This window comes from Sarcophilus harrisii, chromosome 6, assembly GCF_902635505.1.
Source record: "Sarcophilus harrisii chromosome 6, mSarHar1.11, whole genome shotgun sequence".
NCBI lineage: Eukaryota > Metazoa > Chordata > Mammalia > Dasyuromorphia > Dasyuridae > Sarcophilus > Sarcophilus harrisii.
The window spans coordinates 247939896-247963574 of record NC_045431.1 but is presented as its reverse complement, the minus strand read 5'-3'; the positions used below and the strand labels follow the sequence as shown (position 1 = coordinate 247963574).

Sequence of the window (23679 nt, the reverse complement as noted above, 5' to 3'; positions counted from 1 at the left end):
AGGATTTCCCTTGCTCTGAAATTTTAAAATTCTGCACGATCTTTCAGTTTCCTGCCTGTAGCCTGCTTTGGCTCGACACAATTACTGGGCTCCTCTAGTATGAATGAATTAGCACAATGATATGTATCAAGGAAGAATGTACCCTTCAGCTAACTATGAACCCCGAGTTCAAGGAGACTGTTTCAGGCCAACCCCCTCCCCCGCTCCCCCCTGCCTTGGTGGTAAAAATTCCTATGTCTCCTTGAAACTTCATTGGCTCCCTTTTTTCTAGAAAGTGAGTTCAGATACCGTATAAGGAATAAGGAATGTTGGCACCCATTGAAATCCTTCTCCATCTATAGAGAAACAAACAAACCCTTTCTCCCAAGAAATTCTACTCACTGCTCTCCAGATTTCTCCACATCACCTGGTGGACACCTAAAGATACTGGAGCTGCTCACACTGGAACTGCCTTTCTGGTGGGTTATGAAACCTGTCTGCCAGAGCCAGTGTGTTCTCATCAAAAAAAAAATAATAATTAATAGTATAAAGAGGTAAGTTTAGAAATTCTCTAAGGTTACCTTTGGCTCCCCCTTTCTTTGCTTTTTGTTTCTCCTTTCTACTATCTATCCCCTGTCCTTGAGGACTGAAGAATATGCCAGTGGTGTGTGAAATCTGATACTGTACAAAAAAGTGTGAGAAATGTTTGGAAGTATATGCAGATCCATTACCTGTTTTTATTGCTTGTGGCATGCCCTGTGTAAAGGCCTGTGTAAGGAATTCAGTGACCTCCTGTGCCATCTCTTTTGCTGCTGGTATTGCAAAAGTAAATCCTGAGAAGGTGTCCATGGCAACATGTTTAAAAGACAGATGACCAAAAGATTTAAATTAAGTCACATCCATTTGCTAAATTTCATTGGGCTTCAAATCATGAAGGTTCTTCCCTGGAGGAAGTGTAGGAGTATGGAAAGGGAAGCAAAGTTGTGTTTTTTACTTATGTTTAGCTTCCTCAACCCAAACTGCAGATATAAAAGTCCGTTGCCTGATGATATTTAGAATGAGATTCTTGGGCTGCCTGAAATACGGGAGTATTGGCTAAAATCATGAGGAGATGATTTACCTTTGAGTGTCCATAAAAAATAGGTCCTAGAAGACCTGTAGGAGAGGGGATATGCAAGAAGTAATATTACTTGGGTGGTTTTGCTCTTGTTCCTGAAGTTCCTTAAAAAGCTGAAATATGTTAGAGGCTACAAATTTATTTGGGCTGTGGCAATTCTTTGTAACACACCTACTGAATAAGTTGATGAAGATATTATATTTACATCTCCTGGGAAATAAGTAAGATCTAGCATAATTACATACAACTTATTCTGCTGAGTGAACTGACTACCCTTTTTATAAATAAGTTAGGAGAATATATAGCACAAATGTTATGTTTGGACACATCTGTAAAGATGGTCAGTCCTTTAAGAGGGGTCTTAGAAATGTTTTCTTTAAAAACTCATGACCAACTATGTAATAGCCAGGCTATCTTTAAGGGAGACTTGTGTGTAAAATCAGGAGTCATGGTCAATAAAATGTGCCACTTTGGGATGGTTTCACAGCATACATTAATTTGTACATTGGTACAAAAGATGTATATCTTGTTAGATCCTATCCCAGATAATTGTATTACTTATTTAATGGCTTTAGCAAGATTCTAGCCACAAGCACTGAATAAGAATAAAGCATTTCTTCTGGTTGTACTGTTTTTACAGTCATTAGGTGTTAGGATTTCATAAGCCAAATTGTCTAATAATATCCTAACATAAGATGATGCAGATTCATAAAATTTGAAGCCTTTTTCACCCTTGAATTGATTAAAAGGGAGGTGTCTTCTCTGATTTGACCTGAGGCCCATTAGGTTTGGTTCTTCAATCACAGGGTATGCTTTTCTTCTCAACCCAAATATATCCCATTTCTCCTCCCTTGCTTTACCTAATGCCTTTTATGATCAGGATAAAGGAGGAGGACAAAACTGTGTTGTGGTGCCTATGGTATCACTGCCCCTCTAGATTCGTCTTTTCCTGCCCCCAAAGTTGGAATTGTGAGAGAAGGATCAGGAAGTGGAGGATACCCCAAGGATACCTTCATGGGCATCAGTGAAGGGGGGCTTAGAAATTGAAAATCACCAAACCTCTCAGACTTCCCAGTTCAATACCTGTCTTCATCCCTGCCCCATGCACCATACTCTCTGAGACTATGGGTACCATCCCCATATTTGTTCTCCTCATACTTCTTTGTTTCACATTCCCCACTAAAATCTTTCATTTTCTTATATGTGGGATTTCTTAAAGCAATTTTTCAGTTATTTGTTCTCCCTCTATCTTCCACATCTCTGGCTCCAACCTCTCCTCCCCAGAGAGACACGGAAATGTGCACTCCACAACATCCAAGAACTCTGTGATCTGCTTCTGGTTCATTAAAAAATCTTGCACCTTTATCAACCTAATGAAGCTTTCTTCATACTTTCCTTGAGAGGGAAGCTCTTTTCTTACCACTTGCCCCAATTTGGCTGAAAATGAAAGTAACTAGATTAGCCTTTTTTGAATCTTCCTATTTAACTGTGTTTTTTAAAACAGGATTTGGTTTTTTAACACCGTTCCTGAGTTAGAGGGATTCCTCTCCTGAACTTGCACTGATCTTGTCAGTCAAGCTGCTGTGTGTCCTGCTTTCCAGGACATTGCATTAAACCATTTAATCTGACCGTTTCACCAGAGGATTTCGTATGAGTCTGAATTTGGATTTCATGGGGTGAGGCCTGAAGGGGCCAATTTACAAAGAAATCAGAAGAGTTCCATTTATTCAAAATTTTTCAGTTTTATATACCTTAATATAAAAATTATAGACACCGACATGTGTTAACTATATACTGGTACATGGTGGTGCCAACAACTTGCTATTATGTGCAGATGTCTTCCTTGTCAGTTTTATATAACATTGCTTTGATTAAACACAGGTTGTCAACACCTTGACTTCTCAGGAAACCAAGTCACCCTAGGGGGGGATTGGGGAACCTTATCCAGACACATCAATAGGTTCTTTTACTAACCAAAGAGTCTTCTATCTTGGGTCTAGGGTTTCCCACATTCAGACCCTTATAACCTTATAAAATATCAGGTATAAAATGAAAGATTTGTATTGATTTTTGTGTAGAAGGGAAAAGAAACCCGATTTTTAAGATTGGATTCCCAGAGGGGGATGGTACAGACTGGATTTTTTCTAAGAAAAAAGTTAAATTTATCTGAGTTCCATTGAAAGGTTAAGGTTGGATTGAAAGAATTTAAATGAAACCAAAAAATAAAAGTTTACTGCTATTAGCTGGGAAGGAGGTGGAGGGGGCTTTCATGACTTTCATGATGGTGATGGAAAAATTAGCAAAGATGACAAGAAATGGTAAAAAAAACCGAATGATGCCAAATAAAAGACTATTAACTCAGTGATAAGGAAAATATCAGAGGACAGAATTGGGAGAAGGAGGAAAACTGGAAATAATGATGTTTGTTTGATTTACAAAAGGAAAGACTTTTTTTTCCGGACTATGGAGGATATTAGGGGAATGCCAGGAAATTAAGAGACCACTGGACAGAATTCCAAAGAGTTGATGTCAGGGTGGAGGGCAATGTGGGGCTTTACTTCATAGCTGTATGGTAATCGTAGGCCATGGAAGGCAAAAAAAAATTTAGTAGTAAAAAAATTAAAAAGTTTTATGAACTTTTATATTAGAATATTTTACCTTATTAATGTCTCCTTTTCTCAGCCCTTTCCCTTCCTTATTCTTATAAATTTATTTTTAAAAAAAATCCCAAATACCAACTGTGCCATCTCTTATATTTCTTAAAATGAAAAAGATCTTTAGAGCTAAATTATACTTTTTTCTTACAAATAGAATTAGTTTGTCTTTGTCAAATCTCTTATGATTTCACTTTACTGTTCTATAGTTCCAAATTTCTCTTATTGTTTTGTTGCTGATTTAATTTTCAGAATGCGAGGGAGAAAATTATGATTAAATTTTAAAGTGGGTTATGTGGCTGTATTTTTTTAAATGAATGTCAAGTTTTTAAACATTGCCCAGTTCACCTCTGGTTTAGGGTCTAGTGAAGAAGCAGTGTTATTACCATTAAGCTGTGCTTTCTAAACCACTCTGGATTTTTGACTTATGCAATGTGAAAGTATCTAGGATGGAATTTAAATTCATGTCTCTTCTAACTCTATGACACTTTCTACTATATGATGTTGCCTCTAAAAAGATTGACAAATACTTGTCTGTGCATAAGAAAAAGAGCCTAATTTTGGTAGTGGATCCCAGAGGAAAGAAGGTACAGGTTGTATTTTCTCTCTAAGAAAAAAGATGGCTTAATTGAAGCTGTTATTTTCACATAGTTTCCTAAAAGCATTCTTGATGTCTGATCCTAAGACTTATACTTACACCACAACTCATCCATATGTTCTCTTCTTAGTTGGTTGGGGATTTTCCTTTTTATACATTGTACTGATTGTTGATAGAATAGTATTTTGGATTTTTACATGAGAGAAGTTTCTACTTCTCCCCCTATTAAAAATGCATATAGATATATACCTAATTACATACACATATACAAATATAAATACATCCTTATATGGGAAGTTAGAAAGATCTATAAGTGGATCAGCTATGAAAAATCCAATTCCCAATGCACTTCTCTGTGTATAAGAAAAATAATCCGATTTCTTGATTGCATCCCAGAATGGGGATGGTACAGATAGGATTTCCCTTTAAGAAAAATGTTGACCTAATTAATGTTGTTGTCCCCTCACAGCTTTCCTGAAAGTGTTTTTGACATCTTTGTTCCTAAGACTGTACACCAGAGGGTTCAACATAGGGATGACCATCGATAGAATAACTGACACTATTTTGTTCGGAGGCCTTGAATGGTTAGAACTCGGTTGTAAGTACATGAACATGCTTGTTCCATAAAAATAGACACTGCTGTGAGATGGGAAGAACAGGTAGAAAAGGCTTTCTCAGGCCTTCGGGCAGAATGGATCTTCAAGATGGTGATGAAGATTAGTAAGAAGAAGAAAGATGATAAGAAGGGGAGAAAAGGCAGGAATATCCTTTACTATAAAAGACTACTTACCTCTGTGATGTGGGATATCAGAGCAAAGAGAAGTAGCAGGGGTAAATACTGAAAAAGTGGTTCAAGTATGTTTTGACCTACAAAAGGAAAGACCAAAATGTTTCCTGTGACATGGGAAAGGGCTAGAAAGTTGCAGGAAGTAAACCACTGATAGAATAATACAGTTGATGTCATGATAGTGGTAAAAATGTAGGGGCTTAACACCGCTGCATGGCACAAATTATGGAGGCTAAGAGGAAACTTTCCATAGTACCAAAAGATGCAAGAAAGAACAGCTGTGTGGCACATCCATTATAGGAGATGACCTTGTCCCCGCTTAGGAACCCAGCCATCACCTTAGGAGTAACAGATGAAGAAAAGCCAAAATCCACCAAAGAAAGATTACTGAGAAAAAGTACATTAAGGTTGGGATTGGGGAATCCCAGGGAGATCAAAGATACTTATTCCTAGGTTCCCCACCAAGGGTGATTGAGGTAGATGAAGGTGAACATGACGAAGAGAGGAACCTGAAGCTCTGGATCATCTGTTATTCCTTTGAGGATGAACTCATGTACTTCAGATCTGTTCTCCATAGATATCATTTGGTAGTGATGTCATTCACCTGCAACAAAAGAGTAATAATCTTGAGAAAAATCCATTTCAAAACATATACATGGTCAGATCTCTATTTACGTGAGGATCGTTATCATCTAGTTGGCTGTCATAGCATTTACTCTAGTTCCCCCCAATTCACTCATTCATTTTGTCATATTTCTCATAAAGATAATAAGTCCCTCTTCACATTACTTCTTGTTTTACCTCATGCTTTAAAGAAATAAAATTTATCTTTAAATATTTTATATTTTTATTTTAATTTTTAAAATTTATTTATTTTTAATTTAATTTTAATTTTATTTAATTTAATATTTTTATTTCCCCCAGCTAGATGCAAAATAATTTTTACATTTGTTTTTAAAAACTTGAGTTCCAAATTTTCCTTCCTCCCTTTACCTTCCCCAACTTTAATTGAGATGGCACATGTGAAATTATGCAAAACATTTCCATAAAAGCCATGTTATGAAAGAAAATATAGATATTCTCCCCCCATCAAAAATATCTCAATAACAAAAGTAAAAAACAGTTTACTTCAATCTGTATTTAGTCACAATCAGTTCTTTCTTTGAGTTTGCATACCATTTTTCATCAAAAGTTCGTAAGAGTAGTTATGGGTCATTATATTGTGTAATGTCATTGTGAAGTCATTGATAGTTGATCATTCCATGACTTTGCTGTTACTTTTTGCACAGGACATTTCACTTTGTGTTACCTCTTGGAGAACTTTCTAGGTTTTTCTGAGAGCATCCTGTTCACCATTTTCCATAGAACAAAAATATTTCATCATAATCACATACTACAATTTTTTTAGCCATTCCACAATTGATGGCTGTCTCTTCAATTTTCAATTCTTTGCCCTGAAAAGAGGGCTGCTATAAATATTTTTGTATGTCTCAATCCTTTTCCTTTTTTAAAAATCTCTTTTGGGATTAATCTCTAGTAGTTGTATTGTTGGCTCAAAGGATATATGAATATATATATATATATATGTATATACATACACACATATTCTGTTCTTTTTCCTGTTGCTTTTAAAAATTTACCATAAATGTAACAATCACGCAAAAGACTATTTTCTACTTCAGGAAAGGGAATTTCTTTAGCCTGGACCAAAACAATTTTAAAGCAGAATAGATCAAGATTGAAGAAGTGGATCTTTTCTGATGCATGTTTCACTGTGATGAAGGAAGAAGAAAAGAAACAAAGGAAAAGAGCAAAAAAAAAAAAAAAAACAACACACAGAATAAGAGCAAAGTTTAAAAACAAAGAAGGTAGGAGAGCTTGAAAGAAAGCTGGTGAAGAGTTTACTGGGATCCTGTTTAGGATTAATTATGACCTTAAGGTTAATGCAATGGACTGAAGTCAGCAGTTCCTGAGTAGGGACAGTAGTCAGTGGACACCAGTGGTGTAATTATGTGAGTCATCCATCCAAAAAATCATTGTTGGATAACTTAAAAATATTTGTATGATTTTCAAATGTGTTTTCTTTACCCAACTTGTGCCTTTTTAATTTCTCCATTGCTGCTACTGTGGAAATAGAAGGCAGCCACAAACTTTGTCCTTTCATTGGCTATATAGTTTTTAGGGATTCCAGAGGAATTTTTAATTTTGGAGTCTCTCTCCTTCAAATTTGAGCTAAAAAAAGTCTTATATAGAGGATATTCACTGATCTCAATTTAAGTGTCTTCACTTTTTTGATTATGTCTAAATTATCCTGTATATAGTTTGTTTGTAATTTGATATAGTATTTGCATAGAGAATATGGGACTCCTTGATAGCAGGGTCTGTATTTTACCATCCTTTGTTTTTTCAGTGCTTAGCTTTGTGCTGGACAAAAAAGAGGGTGCTTAAAAATGCTTATTGACTCACCAAATGGCCACTGGTAATCTTCAATGTGTGAACTAAGCTATGTTGGCCTTTAGGCATGAGACAACTACATCTGTGTCCATTCCCAGGCACAATTTTAAGTTTTACAGCTTGAAAGTACCTTCCCCAATTGTATATCACTCTCTTAATCTTAGAGTAATTAATTTCATTCTGATAATGATGAGTCATTTCAAATTTCCATAGAAGTTATAAGTAGGCTGTCACATGTTGTGTTGTTATATTTGCTGTTATATTTGTGTATATTATACAATATGCTGTATTGTTATATTTGTGTGTGTGTGTGTGTGTGTGTGTGTGTGTGTGTGTGTATGTGTGACTGTCAAGGAACCATTGAAACTCTATGAATAGGACTCCTAACTGATCTTCTGGGCAATTTTTTTCCTTTCTTTGAAAAAAAATTGAATGAAATACTATAGTTTATAGGTGATATTATATTTTAAAACTGAGAAAATATACTAATATAAAGAATCCAGGAGCCACAGGGAAATTACATAGTGGGCCATTTTTTCTTAATTGTATAACTTGATGGAATCCTCCCAATTATCTGGATATCTGCCAAAATGTTTTCTCTTATTCTATACCTTTTGTTCTGCCTCTTTGTTACTCCATGCCCAATATACTCTATCCCTGTTTCTTTCTGATTCTTTCTCTGTTCTTTGAAAATCTTTTTCTGTCTTTGTCTCCTTATTTTTGATTTTTTCTTTTTCATTGACTACTTGCATCTCCTCTCTCTCTCTCTCTCTCTCTCTCTCTCTCTCTTTCTCTCTTTTTCTCTCTGTCTGTCTCTCTCTCTCATCTAATCTATCTCTTTCTCTTTCATCAAATAACAGGTATTGATTAATTAAAATGATATTTTTACCCACTAAACATGCAAAATGGAAGAACAAATATAAGAAAATGTCATTCTATGTTTGATTCTCATAATGCATGTAGAATCATAAGGTAGGATCAAAATCAATAGGGATGCATCAATTGGAGAATGGCTGAATAAATTGTGGTATATGAATATTATGGAATATTATTGTTCGGTAAGAAATGACCTAAAGGATAATTTCAGAAATTCCTGGAGAGACTTACATGAACTGATGCTGAGTGAAATGAGCAGCACCAGGAGATCATTATATATTTCAATAACAATACTATATGATGATCAATTCTGATGGACGTGGCCATCTCCAGCAATGAGATAAACCAAACCAATTCCAATAGAGCAGTAATGAATTGAAACAGCTACACCCAGAGAAAGAACCTTGGAGATGACTATGAACCATTCTAGGAATTCTAATCCCTATTTTTGTCCGCTTGCATTTTGTGATTTCCTTCACAGGCTACTGGACACTATTTCAAACTCTGATTCTTTTTGTACAGCAAAATATCTGTTTGGACATGTATACTTATATTGTATTTAATATACATTTTAATATATTTAACATGTATTAGTAAACCTGCCATCTGGGAGAGGGGGTGAGGGGGAAGGAGGGGAAAAATTGGAACAAAAGTTTTGGCAATTGTCAATGCTGTAAAATTACCCATGCATATATCTTGTAAATAAAAAGGTATAATAAAAAAAAAATAAAAAATAATTAAAAAAAGAATGGGGATGTCACAAAAGGAAAGGAAAATTTGAAAAAAGGATGTCATAAAACAAAGGAAAGTAAGTCATCCTAAAATTTGAGAAAAAGAAAGGAAAATTTTAAATTGTCAATAGTGCACATTATGCTTGAGCAGTCAATTCCAGGTATTTTAGAGGGAGGATTAAGGAAGATTCTATCTTCAAACTTGAAGGGATAAGAAGGCTCAAGAATGAAAAGTTTAAGATATAGGGGAAAATGACAATTAGACAGATATAAAAAAATTATAGAAAAGAAAAAATAGAAGAATGATAACCAAGGTTGAATGCAAAGTGAATCCTCTCTTATCGTAATAGAACCAGAGTGTGCCAGGGCTCTGTTTGAATTAAGAGAAGCCCAGAAAGGTAAATAATACAAAGAGATAGATGTTTTTAATTGAAAATTTGGCTATTTTGGGGAACAAAGGTTAATCAAAGAATTGAATTAATGCTCAAGGCTGATAGAAGAGTACAGTTAATGATAGGATAGGCTGACCTGCTCAATTTGTATTTTGTTTCTACTTTCTGCAACAAAAAGAATGATCTTTGCATTTAGAAAAAACAGAACAAATAAGAGTTTATACCAAAGACAATAAAAACTAGCATCTATACTAGTGGAAAGAAGAGAGTACCATTTATATGAATTCCATTATGTGCAAAGCATTGTGCTTCACTTCATAGATATTATTTGATTTTTACAATAATCCTGTAATGTAGGTACTTTTATTATCCCCATTTTAAAGTTGGGAAAACTGAAGTAAACTTGCCTGTGGTTATATTTTAAATATCGGCAACAGAAATTTGAGCTCTAAGACAATATATGAAATAAGTATTACAAGTGTAATTTTGTATAGTTTATGAATAAGGAAATTGAATTTAATGGACTTACCCCGAGGGAAAATGAGTCAATGTCTGAGATAGAGGAAAGTTTTATACTGGTCTTCCTGACTCTATGTCCAGCAGTGTTTCTACTATATCATTTTGGTATCTATGTAAGCCCTGCAGTCTTGAATTAGATAGCCTCAAACATAGCCAGCTTAACATAGAGAAATATGACCAAGACCACAAAAAAGGAGAAAAAAACAAAAATTTTATGTTCAAGTTTTGGCCTTGAAGTCCCAAACTAGGGAAACATATAAATCATATTGGAAAAAACTTCATAGTATCTAGGGGGAAAGTGCTGGGATCCCAAGACTAAGCCCATAGTGGAATATTTCAATGCCAGTGGCTGAACCAGGGACTTTATGCAGACCTGGGAGCCCTGAGGCTCTTGGGAAGTTGTGCTTCCTTGGAGGTTTTGGCAGATCTGCTGCCAATTCCTGATCCAAACAAGCAATTATATTCTGCTTTGATTATGGGAAAAGAACCATTTTCTCATGAATACTTTGCCATCCTAACTTGTTTTTAGAAAAATTATGTAGAATGGGACCATCTTCTAAAGGGGTGACATTGGGCAAGTCACTGAGCAGCTTTAATTCTCAATTTATTTTGCTTCTTTGAAATAGGCGTAAAGGTGCAGGTAGGTAGGGCAGTGGAAGGACAGTGGCCCTGCAATCAGGAACAGCTGAATTTAAATTTGATGTCAGATACTTGACACTTGCTGTGTGATCCTGGGCAAGTCATTTTACCCTGTTTGTCTCACCAATGCAAGTGTGATGTAAAAATCATGGTTCATTGATGCACAAAATAGGAGCATACGTCATTTCTGTTGATGTTACTATCCATTTATAATTTCATTGATTAAAAACTATAGCAGTGCTTAATGGTTAACCATTTGATATTGTCAGTATCTTTGATGGCCACAGTGTTTTCCTCATCAAATATTTAGTAGCATTTGTTTACACAATAGATTGGTTAACACAATAGATTTTACCAATCAAGAAAATCACAGAATCATTTCTTTGTGACTTCTGGCCCAACGGTCCATTCTCGATACCATCTAGTTATCTTTCCTCTTGTGTTACTTCTCCCTTAATTTTTTTTATGATTGATTCCTTGTATTGGCTATCTTTATTTTTAATATAATTATAGCTTTTTATTTTTCAAAATACATTCAAGGATAGTTTTCATCATTCACCTTTGGAAACCTTCTGTTCCAATTTTTTCTCTCACTCCCTACCTCTTTTCTCTCCTAGATAGCAATTAATCCAATGTAGGTTAAATACGTGCAATTTTTCTAAACATATTTCTACATTTATCATAGTGCACAAGAAAAATTAGATCAAAGGGGGAAAATAAGAAAGAAAAACAAACAAACAAGAAAATAAATAAATTAAGATAAAAAATATTTTGGTTTTCAATTCAGTCCTCACAGTTCTCTCTCTGGATGCAGGTGGATTTCTTCATCACGAGTCTATTGGAATAGGCCTGAATCATCTCACTGTTCAAAGAACCGCCATTAATTGATCATTACATAATCTTTTATTGATGTGTAATTTCCTTCCCTTTAGGCCCCTCACCACTTCAGCATCAATTCATGTAAATCTTTCCAGGCTTTTCTGAAAACATCCTGCTGATCCTTTCTTAGAGAACAATAATATTCCATTATATTCATATAGCACAACTTATTCAGCCATTCTTCAACTGATGGGCATCCACAAGTTTCCAATTCCTTGCCACCACAGAAAGGGCTGCTAGAAACATTTTTTAACATATGGATCCTTTTGCCTCTTTTATGATTTTTTTTGGGAGACAGGCCTTTGGGCATAGTTCCAAATTGCTTCCTGGAGACAATAGGAAGGCACTGGAGTCCTTGGGGACTGGGGGACATGACCATATGTACAATCTAGGAAAATCATTTTAGTGACTAAATTATGTGGAGTTTTTGTCTATTACAAGTTTACCTGTCTTTTTGCATTTCCACTTCAAAAAAAGACCACCTTGACAAAAATCAGCATAAAATGGGGAGGGGAAGGGGTGATTATTGTTTCAAGGGTTGAAGAAGTTTTCCCTTTAAAAAATCTAACACTGATAAAGAGAGAAAAGGGAAATAAAGGAGAAGAGGGAAGAGTAGGTTTCATTTGAAGAAAAAATCTTTCTTGAGACCTTAAAATCCTGATATCTTAGGATATTTCAAGATATCTCAGGAGGTACTGGGCTCCACCCATATTGAGGTTTCTAGAGAAACCTTCTAAAGAAGAGCTGGTTGAGCTGTCATTGGATATAAAAAAATTAGTGGCAAATCCAGTCAGGATTAGAACTCAAGTGTACCTATATTTGTAAAAGAATTTTATATATATTTCCAATTCCCAAAAGTCCATAGATATTATCAGGCAAAGTGTTATTTTCTTGGAGGAGAAACACTGGGCCTCAGGAGGAAAAACTTAAGTAGGAGGAATTTGGTTAGGAAGCTTCTGAGGTAATGATGTTAGTCAACAAACCTTTCCTCATCACATTCTATGTCACAGGTATTCTGCTAAGTGCTCAGTATTCACATTTTAAATGGGAGATAAGCAAATAACTATATACACACAAACTGTATAGGGCATCCAAAGAAGATAATCTCAGAGGCTTTGATTTTGGTTTGTGGTTTGTGGTTATTTTTTTTTAATTTGTGGAATAAAACAAGCCTTTTTTGATAGCATAGTTTAATGAAAAAGATGATTGAACATGAAAGTATAAAGTCCCTATATAACACCTACTAGTCCTTTTAAATATACAATCTTTGGTAAATATACCAAATAATTATCATGTAAATTTATTTTTTTTTCTCTTGCTCTTCCCCTGAAGATGGCCACCACTAGACACAAATACATATTTATACATTTGCATATAGGAACACACACACACACACAACATCCAAAATACCATATAATACCAAAAAAGACAAAACATTTACAAAATTTATCCTGGCCCCAAAAGTTTTTAAGGTTAATTTAGGATTTGTGAATATAAAGAACTTTAACACCTAAAGGCTCCCAAAAAAATGTTTTGTTGCATTACAAATTTCTTTTCTGGTCATTTAAATTTTCAATTATTTTTGTTTTTTTTCTCCTTTATTACTATCCCTTTCCTTAGGACAAGAATAATCCATTTGGAAATCTGTATTACAAAAGTTGGGAAATTTTTAAGTAATTTCCAATTCCGGTTTTTTTCCCAATTTGTATTGGCCCTTTAAATTATGAAACCATTTTTTGCCTGGATTGCAAAAAAAGTAAATTGGAGAAGGTGAATGGGCCAAAAGGGATTAAACAAGATTTGAAAGGAGAAAATTAAAATCCATTTGCAAATTTCTAATTGGTTTCAAATTTTTTCCCTGAAAAGGTAATTTAAAAAACAAGCTGGTCCCTTTTTCTTTGTTTTGTTTCCTCCTTTTTACCAAATCTATGCCCTTTTCCTTGGGGTGAAATAGGGTTATTCCAGGGTGTTTAAATTTTGAATTGTCCAAAAAGGGGAGAAATGTTTGAAGGATATGCAAAGGTTAAATTACCTTGGTTTTTATTGTTTAAGGTTCCCTTAAAAGGGTGAAATTATGTTTTGGTTATTTTTTTGGCTGTGGCTTTTTTGAAAACCCAATTGGAAAGGTTGTTCCAGGATATAATATTTAATTCCCAAAAGTTTAAATTAACATAATTTGGCTTAAAACCCATTTGGTTCAAACTAATACCTTTTTAAAAAAGTTAGGAGAATATAAGCAACAATTTTTATGTTTGGCCTCTTTGTTGGTTCCAAAGGGATTTAAACCTTTTTTTTGGGCTCCTGAAACCAATTATTAATAAACTTTTAAGGGTGGAACCTTTATGTATAAAAAATTAGGCCAAGGAAAATTTGTATGGGAGGGTTTCAAGAAGGTAAATTTTACTTTTGGTGGTTTTTTGTTCTTCCCAAAAGTTCCTTTTAAAGTTTAAAAATTTTAGAAAAGCCTAATAAAATTTTTTTGGGCTGTTGGAATTTTTTTGTATGGATTTAACCATTCAGTTATTAATTTTATTCCTTGGGTCAATAAACCCAAATAAATTGATCAATTCATTTGGAAGTTTCAATTCTTTTTATTAAAAAGGAAATTGTCTTTTGTTTGGACCACTCCTTAAAGGGTCAGGTTCCTTAAAGGGTTGCCTTTTCTTTTAAAACCAAAATTATAATAGCCACCTTCCTTTTTATAAGCCTTTATGTAATAAAAACCAGGGCCAAAAGTTTTTTATTTTATTTTTGGGTTGGTTTCAAGAAACAAATTTGGGTACCCAATTGTTAAAAAGGTGAAGGGGTTAGAATTTTAAATCCTAAATTAATTTGTTAATTATTTGTTTATTTGTTAAATTTAAATTTCTAGGGCCATCCCAAGTTTTACCTTTTGAAATAAAATTAAAATCTTTCATTTCTTTTTTTTAAAGCAATTTTTATTAGTTTCATTTTCCGGGGTTAAATTTCCTAAAAAAAATTGTTCATTAAAATCCAAAATTAAGGATTGCTGGTTCATTAAAAAATCTTGCTCCTTTATCAACCTAACTAAGCTTTCTTCATACTTTCCTTGAGATGGAGGCTCTTTTCTTAGCACTTGCCCCAATTTGGCTGAAAATGAAAGTAACTAGATTAGCCTTTATTGAATCTTCCTACTTACCTGTGTTTTTTAAAACGGGGTTTTGTTTTTTTAATGCTCTTCCTGAGTTAGAGGGATTTCTCTCCTGAACTTGCACTAATCTTGTCAGTCAAGCTGCTGTGTGTCCTGCTTTTCAGGACATTGCATGAATTCTATTTGTCTGGACCTGCTCACTAGAGGATTTCAGTATGAGTCTGAATTCTGATCATGGGTGAGGAGTGAAGGGGCATAAGTCACAAAGACAGTCACGCAAGAGTCCATTTATTCAAAATTTTCTCAGCCTTATATACCTAATACACTTATATAACTATAGCACCCTGCACATGTTCTAACTATATACTGCACATGTGGGGTCACATAAACAACTTGCTATTATGTGCAGATGTCTCCTTGTCAGTTTTATATAACATTGCTTTGATTACAACACAGGTTGTCAACACCTTGACTTCTCAGGAAGACCAAGTCACCCCTAGAGGGGATGGGGAACTTATCCAGACACAGCAACAGGGTTCTTTTTACTGGACCAAAGAGTCTTCTATCTTGTCCAGGGTTCCCCACTATCTGTAACCCTCTATAATCTATAAATATCAGGTATAAAAATGAAAGATTTGCATTGCACTTCTCTGTGCAGAAGAAAAGAACCTGATTTCAAGACTGGATCCCAGAGTGGGGATGGTACAGACTGGATTTTCTCTCTAAGAAAAAAGTTGACCTACCTGAGTCCATTGAAAGGTTGAAGTTGGATTGAAAGTACATGAAATGATAATCCAACAAAATAAAGTCACTGCTATTAGCTGGGAAGCGCAGGTGGAGAAGGCTTTCTGGCGACTTTCATGATGGTGATGAAAATTAGCAAAGATGACAAGAAATGGTAAAAAACACTGAATGATGCTAACATAAAGACTACTAACTCAGTGATATGAATATCAGACCAAGACAGAACTGGGTGAAGGGGGATATGACTGAAATAATGATGCTCTGTGTTTGACTTACAAAAGGAAAGACTATATATGTTTCCTGTGACTATGGAGGATATCAGGAATGCCAGAAATATGAGCACCACTGACAGAATTACACATAGAGTTGATGTCATGGTGAAGGTGTATTGTGGGGCCTTACTCATAACTGTATGGTAATCGTAGGCCATGGAGGCTAAAAGAAAACTTTCAGTAGTAGCAAAAACTGTAAAAGCTCTTATGAACTTTTATATTAGCTATTTTACTCTATTACATGTTTCTTTTTCTCCTTTTCTCAGCCCTTTCCTCTTCCTTATCTCATAAATTTATTTTTAAAAAATATCCCACCATACTCAACTCATACCAGTGCCCTCTCTATATATTTCTCTAAAAATGAGAAAATTTTAGGAGCTAATTGTATCATTTTGCTACGTACAAATAGAATTAGTTTGTCTTTGTTGAATTTCTTATGATTTCACTTTACTGTTCTATAGTTCCAAATTTCTCTTATTGTTTTGTTGATGATTTAATTTTTAGAATGCGAGGGAGAAAAAAATGATGCTTAAATTTTAAAGTGGGTTATGTGGCTGTATTCTTTACATGAATGTCAAGTTCTTAAACATTTCCCAGTTCACCTCTGGTTTAGGGTCTAGTGAATAAGTAGTGGTATTACTATCAAAGCTGTGCTTTCTAAACCACTCAGGATTTTTGACTTATGCAATGTGAAAGTATCTAGGATGGAATTTAAATTCATGTCTCTTCTAACTCTGTTTATGACACTTTCTAATATATGATGTTGCCTCTAAAAAGATCGGCAAATACTTGTCTGTGCATAAGAAAAAGAGCCTAATTTTGGTAGTGGATCCCAGAGGAAAAAAGGTACAGGTTGTATTTTCTTTCTAAGAAAAAAGATCATCTAATTGAAGTTGTTATTTTCTCATAGTTTCCTAAAAGCATTCTTGATGTCTGACCCTAAGACTTATAATTACACCACAACTCACCCTGATTCCATATAGTCTTCTCTTAGTTAGTTGGGGATTTTCCTTTTTATACATTGTATTGATTGTTGATAGAATAGTATTTTGGATTTTTACATGAGAGAAGTTTCTACTTCTCCCCCTATTAAAATGCAAATAGATATATATGTACTTACCTACATACACATATACAAATATAAATTCATCCTTATATGGGAAGTTAGAAAGATCTATAAATGGATCAGCTATAAAAAATCAGATTCCCAATGTACTTCTCTGTGCATAAGAAAAATAACCCGATTTCTTGATTGGATCCCAGTTTGGGGATGGTACAGATAGGATTTCTCTTTAAGAAAAATGTTGACCTAATTAATGTTGTTGTCCCCTCACAGCTTTCCTGAAAGTGTTTTTGACATCTTTGTTCCTAAGACTATACACCAGAGGGTTCAACATAGGGATGACCATCGTATAGAATACTGACACTATTTTGTCTGAGCCCATTGAATGGTTTGAACTAGGTTGTAAGTACATGAACATGCTTGTTCCATAAAATATAGACACTGCTGTGAGATGGGAAGCACAGGTAGAAAAGGCTTTCTCACGGCCTTCAGCAGAATGGATCTTCAGGATGGTGATGAAGATTAGTAAGTAAGAAGTAAAGATGATAAGAAGGGGAGAAAAGACAGTGAATATCCCTACTATAAAGACTACTACCTCTGTGATGTGGATATCAGAGCAAGAGAGAAGTAGCAGAGGGGTAATATCACAGAAAAAGTGTTCAAGTATGTTTGATCTACAAAAGGAAAGGCTAAATATGTTTCCTGTGACTATGGAGATGGCTAGAAAGCTGCAGAAGTAAGCACCACTGACTAGATATACACATACAGTTGATGTCATGGTAGTGGTATAATGTAGGGGCTTACACACCGCTGCATGGCGATCATAGGCCATGGAGGCTAAGAGGAAACTTTCCATAGTACCAAAAGATGCAAAAAAGAACAGCTGTGTAGCACATCCATTAAAGGAAATGACCTTTTCCCCTCTTAGGAGCCCAGCCATCACCTTGGGAGTTATAGTTGAAGAAAAGCCAAAATCCACCAAAGAGAGATTACTGAGAAAAAAGTACATGGGCGTATGGAGGTGGGAATCCCAGGAGATCAAAGATACTATTCCTAGGTTCCCTACCAGGGTGATGAGGTAGATGAGGGTGAACATGATGAAGAGAGGAACCTGAAGCTCTGGATTATCTGTTATTCCTTTGAGGATGAACTCTTTCACTTCAGATCTGTTCTCCATAGATATCATTTCGTAGTGATGTCATTCACCTGCAACAAAAGAGTAATAATCTTCAGAAAAATCCACTTCAAAACATAAAAATGCTTAGATATCTATTGTATGTGAGGGCTAGAAATAAGCAACCAAGGGGCCAATAACATCGAGGTATTTGTTGTAGCATTGTACTCTAAATCCTCAAAATTCACTAATCCATTTTCTCATAAGGTCCCTTATGAATTACTTTTTACTTTTAAAAATCTTCCCCAAATTTAACTATATTCAAAGCGATATTTCCCACTTCCAGAAAGGGAAATGTCTTAATCTGTGAGGAAAAATTAGGATTAAAAGAGGGATTGTTTTAGGTAAAGGTTAGAGATCTCGATCTTTTAATATGAATATGCTTCCCTATGATGAAGAGAGGGAGAAAAGAGAAATAAAGGAAAAGTAGAAGGAACCAAGAGAAAAGTTAGAAAAAAACTTGCAAGAAGGTTGGGGAGGATTAAAGTGTTGACCAACAGTTCTCTGGGAATCCTGATTAGGTCTCACCGTGGCTTTGGACTTTATTGAATGGACTGAAGTCAGCAGTTCCTAAGTAGGAACAGTTGTCAATTGATACCAGTAGTACAGTTGTGGGACTTCTTTGTCCAAAAGATCACTGCTAGATCACATAACAGTATGTGTAGGATTTTTTCTCTTTTTTTCCTTCACCCAGTCTTCCCTTTTTCAATTCACCACTGCTACTATGGAAACAGAAGGCAGTCACAAATGAAGATATTTTGTCCTTCCCTTTACTATATTTTTGGGGTTCCAGAGAAATCTCCAATTTTTGGGTCTGCTTCTTTCAAGTCTGAACTAAAATTTCACCTAAAGAAGTCTTTTTTAATCCACTGACCTCAATTCAGTGCCTTCCCTCTTTTGATTATCTCTAATTTATCCTGGCTATTGCTTGTTTGTAAGCTAATATTTGCATGATTTGCAGAGAGATTTAAGACTCATTGCCAACAGGGGCTATATTTTACCTCTCTTTGTTCTCAGTGCTTAGCATGGTGCTGGACATATTGACTCACAGATTAGTTGGTATTATCCATCAATCTCTGAAGTAAAAAAAGTTGGTCTTTAACTTTAGATAATGTTATTTTACATTCCCAAGCATCACAGCTTGGAAAGGAATTTACCCAATTGTGCATTACTCCTTTATTCAAAGAGTAATTACTTTCATCTTTACCATCATGAATTATTTAAGTTTTCATAGATGTTATAAGTAGGTTGCCACATGGTATTACAGGTTGTATCTTTAAACATTTATGTATAGTGAACAGAAGCAGAGAATCTGAAGTCAGTATGGTTCTTCAGAGGTCAGCTACTTCAATCATATCTGAACAGGAATCACCGTTATCAAAATATTCCAAAAGTAATGAAAGATTGGAAAAGCAAAAGAGCTGCTTAAGGAGAAAGAATGGAAGAAATGATTTATATGGTTCTATACTAACTTCAAAGTCCTCAAAGAATTATACTTCATATGCAAGAAGAATTAGAATCTGTCAAACAGGAAAACAAATCTGACTGCCAAGGTACCATTGAGACTTGGAATATGGGACTTCGAACTAGGATGTGGATTAGTATAGGTTTTTACTTTATTTAAATGAAATAGAAGAGTTTACTTCTAGCTACCATAATATTTTTAAACTGAGAAAATCTGGTGATATAAAGAATTCATGAACTTTAGTGGGAAGACATGATGGAAAATATTTATACTGCTATCAGTATATTACTCATGGGAGATTTAAATTATCTGGGCATTTGCCAGAATGTTTTTGCTTATTCTTTACTTTTTTTTTATTCTGTCTCTCAGTGCTGTCCTCTGCCTGTTTCTCTGTCTCTCCATATATCTTTGCATATTTGTTTCTACATGTGTTTCACTGTCTCTAATTTTTCATTTTTCTTTTATAATCTTGCTTCTCCTTTTGTGTCTCTTTCTATCTGCATATCTACCTACCTATCTACCTATCATCTTTCACTCTATCTCTGTATATATCTCTGTCTCTTTTTTTCAAATAACAGGTATTGAAAATTTGATGTAAATGGTTTTATTAATCAATTAAATGCTCAAAATAAAGGAACAAACATGAGAAAATTTTATCCTCAATTTAATTCTCATAAAGCATGGGGAATTATTAGGGAAGATCAAAATAAATGAGATTGTTATAAGAATGGGGGAAAGTAATTAAATCCCCCTAAATTTTGAGACAAAGAAATGAAACCTAGAAATTATTAGTAATGCACATTTTTCTTGGACAATCAGTTCCAGGCTTTTTAAAAGAAGGATAAAATTGGATCTAATGGACTAATTCTATAGAGTTGTTCAAACTTGAAGGGATAGAAAGATCTCAAGAAAGAAATTTTGAAAATATAATGAAAAATTGACATTTAGGTAGAGTTAAATGTAAAAAAATTGCAGAAAAGAAAAAAAAAGAAGTAAGCAAAGATGAATTCAAAAGCAGATCCTATCTTATACTTATAGCCAAAGGGGTGGTAAGACCCAGTGTGAACTGAAGAAAGCCCAGAAAGTTTAAAGAATACAAAGAGGTGGGTGCTTTTTATTGAAAAATGGGTTATTTTGGAAAACAAAAATTAGTCAAATAAGGAACAAATTCTGAAGGCTGAGGATATAAGTATAATGAATGACAAGCAAAGGCAGATCTGTTCAGTCTGGATTTTCTATTTTCTCTGACAAAGATAATGAGTTTTTGATTTAGAAGAATAGAAAAAGTAAGAATTTATACCAAAGAATATGAGAACAAGAACCTATAGCTGTGGAGAGAAGGGAAGAACTGTACTTCATAAATGTTATCTTATTTGATTCTCGTGACAACCCTGTAATATATTTACTTTTATTATTTTTATTTTAAAATTGAAGAAACTGAGGTAAACAGATGTTGAGTGACTTGCCCCAGAACATATCTTAAATGTCCACAACTGGATTTAAATTCAGGTATTCCTGACTCCAGTCTCAAGGCTCTTTCCATTCTACCACAGATGCCTCTTGAAAATTTTCAAAGTTCTTTAAATACATTGGATCATTCAATTCCCACAATGTTTGTGCCATGAAAAAAAGAACACCCATTTTACCTTACACTGCAGGAAGAGACACACAGAGGTGTCCCTTCTATTTTACCTTTGAAGCAACATGTTCAGTTATGAATTCCACACCTTAGAAAGAACATTGATAAGTTCATGATTTTTTTTCCCAGATGATTTCGGCCAGGATAGAGAAAGGCATTGAAATGTTGACATATTGGGAATTATGGAAGGAAGTGAGGATGTTTGGTGTAGAGAAGATAAAAGATAGGTTTCAAGGTATCGATTGGGATTGTAGATATCTTCAAATTCCTCAAGGACTGACACGGAGAGGAAAGCTTTGGTATAAAAGAAGAACCAAAAGGAAAGGATGGAGGTTAAGGAGAAATAAATTTAGGTTTGATTTAAGAAAAATATTCCCAAATGATGATATTCAGAGGTAAGAGGTGCTGCCTTAACATGTACTAGATTTCTCCCAACTTGAAATATTAAGGGAAGAGTTAGTTGACTTTTTGTTCAATATATCACACACATATATAGATTATATGTGTACACAAATATATGTATATTACAAATATACATATAATAGAGTGTATGGAGAGAAAGTGAAAAAAGTTTATTTTAATTTTATAGGAAAATTTTATTCCTACCTCAACTTAATATCCCTGTTACCATGAATAAGCCATACCTCCTCAGAGTCTCCATTCAGTCATAAGTTTAAAAAAAAAAAAAAAGATAAAATAATGGCACTTTCAGTATAGGACTGTTCGGAGTATAAGAGATGATTGTATAAAATGCTTTGAAAACTTTAAAGCTCTATAAAAGCATTATCTGCTGTTATTTAATTAATACTACTGCTACTGGACATTGTAGAACTAAGATATCATGATCCTAAACTTGGTCACTTATAAAGAAAATTTTTTGAATTCTATGGTTTCTGAAGTTCTTTCTATTTCTGAATTGATGATCCTGTCAAACTTTTAATGTGTATTAGTTTTAAAAATATCAATTATTCTTCATAGCACTACATTGAAAGAACTTTTTTTCTAATGTGGTTAATGTGAGACTGATAGCTAAGGACAAAGTAAATGAATAAAAGCTCATTGCATAGACTCTTAGAGAAATACAAAATGATCTATTTTTGCAACTATCAAGAAACAAATATTTTGTATTAACATAATGGAACTATAGTAAGCAGAGAACAATCAAATAACAATCAGGATTTTACTAATGTTTGTTGCATACATCGTAGTGTACCAGTTTTTAATTGATAACTGATATCAGATCGATATATAGATATAGTCTGTGACAAACTTTTTTCATTGATATACTCAAGATTTGGTGCTATTGAGTTCCCATGTTTAGAGAGAATCCTTTTAGGTTGGCAAGCTTGAAAATGTGATTAGTTTTCTCTTCAGAAAATCCCCAGATGTTAGTAAATACCATTCTCTTGGAAAAGATTGATTAGGGATGTGAACATTTGATTTCTAATGTGACTTGGATATCCATTTTTTTTCTGTTATTCAATGGAAGTTAGTTGATCCTATTGCACTTCTGGTCATTTGAACAATGGGAATAATATTCATGTATGTGGATCACAGTATTTGGGAGGAAATTATTTGTCAAGACCTAAATGCTATAGATTTCAGAATTAACCAAGATCAGATTATTGGGCTTATACATGACAATGGTTGAGCAAATGCTCAGAGAAACACAGATATGTTCATATGAAAGGATAGAGGAACTCCCACAAAACAAAGTATTAAAGTGACAATATGGAAGAATGGAGAGGTTTGATCTTTGAATCAAGAAGACATGCATTTAAATTCCATCTCAGACCCTTATTAGTTGTTTATTTCTAGACAATTCACTTAAGTCAATCAGCTTCATGTTATTTACCTGTAAAAGGAGGATGGATGTCATAGTAATAATATTTATTTCAAATAGTTGGGAGAGAAAATTTAAAAAAAATGAAGAGCCTTGTAACAAGACTCTCCTAAATTTTCTTATTAAATCCTTCCTAAAGCTTTTAATGCTGTGTTTTGTATACAATGTACAGATAATTAACATGATTAAATTATGTACTCATTAGGTTTCTACAGTCACCTATTCCTCAGAAAGATCATTTGATTATTGAAGAATGAGGAGCTTGAAAAGAAGTAATAGATGAATGTTTGAGCATAGTTTCCATCCAAGATCTCATTTGAGCTCTAAGACAATCCAATGAAATATGTATTGCAAGTAATTATACATAGTTTATGGATAAGAAAATTGAATTTAATAGACTTACCCATGGGGAAAATGAGTCAATGTCTGAGATAGAAGGGATTTTTATTCCAGTTTTCCTGCCTCCATGTCCAGCAGTGTTTCTACTCTCCCATTTTGGTATCTATGTAAGCCCTACAGTTTTGAATCGGATATCCTCATACACAGCCAGGTTAATATAAAGAAAAATAATGAAGAAGCCCAAAAGGAGAGAGACACAGAAACTTGATATTCAAATTTTGACCTTGAAGTTGCAAATTATGAAACACATAATTGTATTGGGAAAACCCTTCATTAGTCTCTGGGAAAAAGAGTTCAAAAGTATCTAATAGTAGAGGGCCACTTCTGGCCATTGTTATGGCAT

General features: G+C 34.3%; 1 protein-coding gene across 1 annotated transcript; it reads right to left on the bottom strand.

Annotated features, from left to right (window-relative positions):
• Positions 1-17066: 17066 nt before the first annotated feature.
• Positions 17067-18002, bottom strand: LOC100920592 (olfactory receptor 5B12-like). The gene has a single exon (XM_003774370.2). The coding sequence runs from the start codon at positions 18000-18002 to the stop codon at positions 17067-17069; it is 936 nt and encodes a 311-aa protein (XP_003774418.2).
• Positions 18003-23679: the final 5677 nt, after the last annotated feature.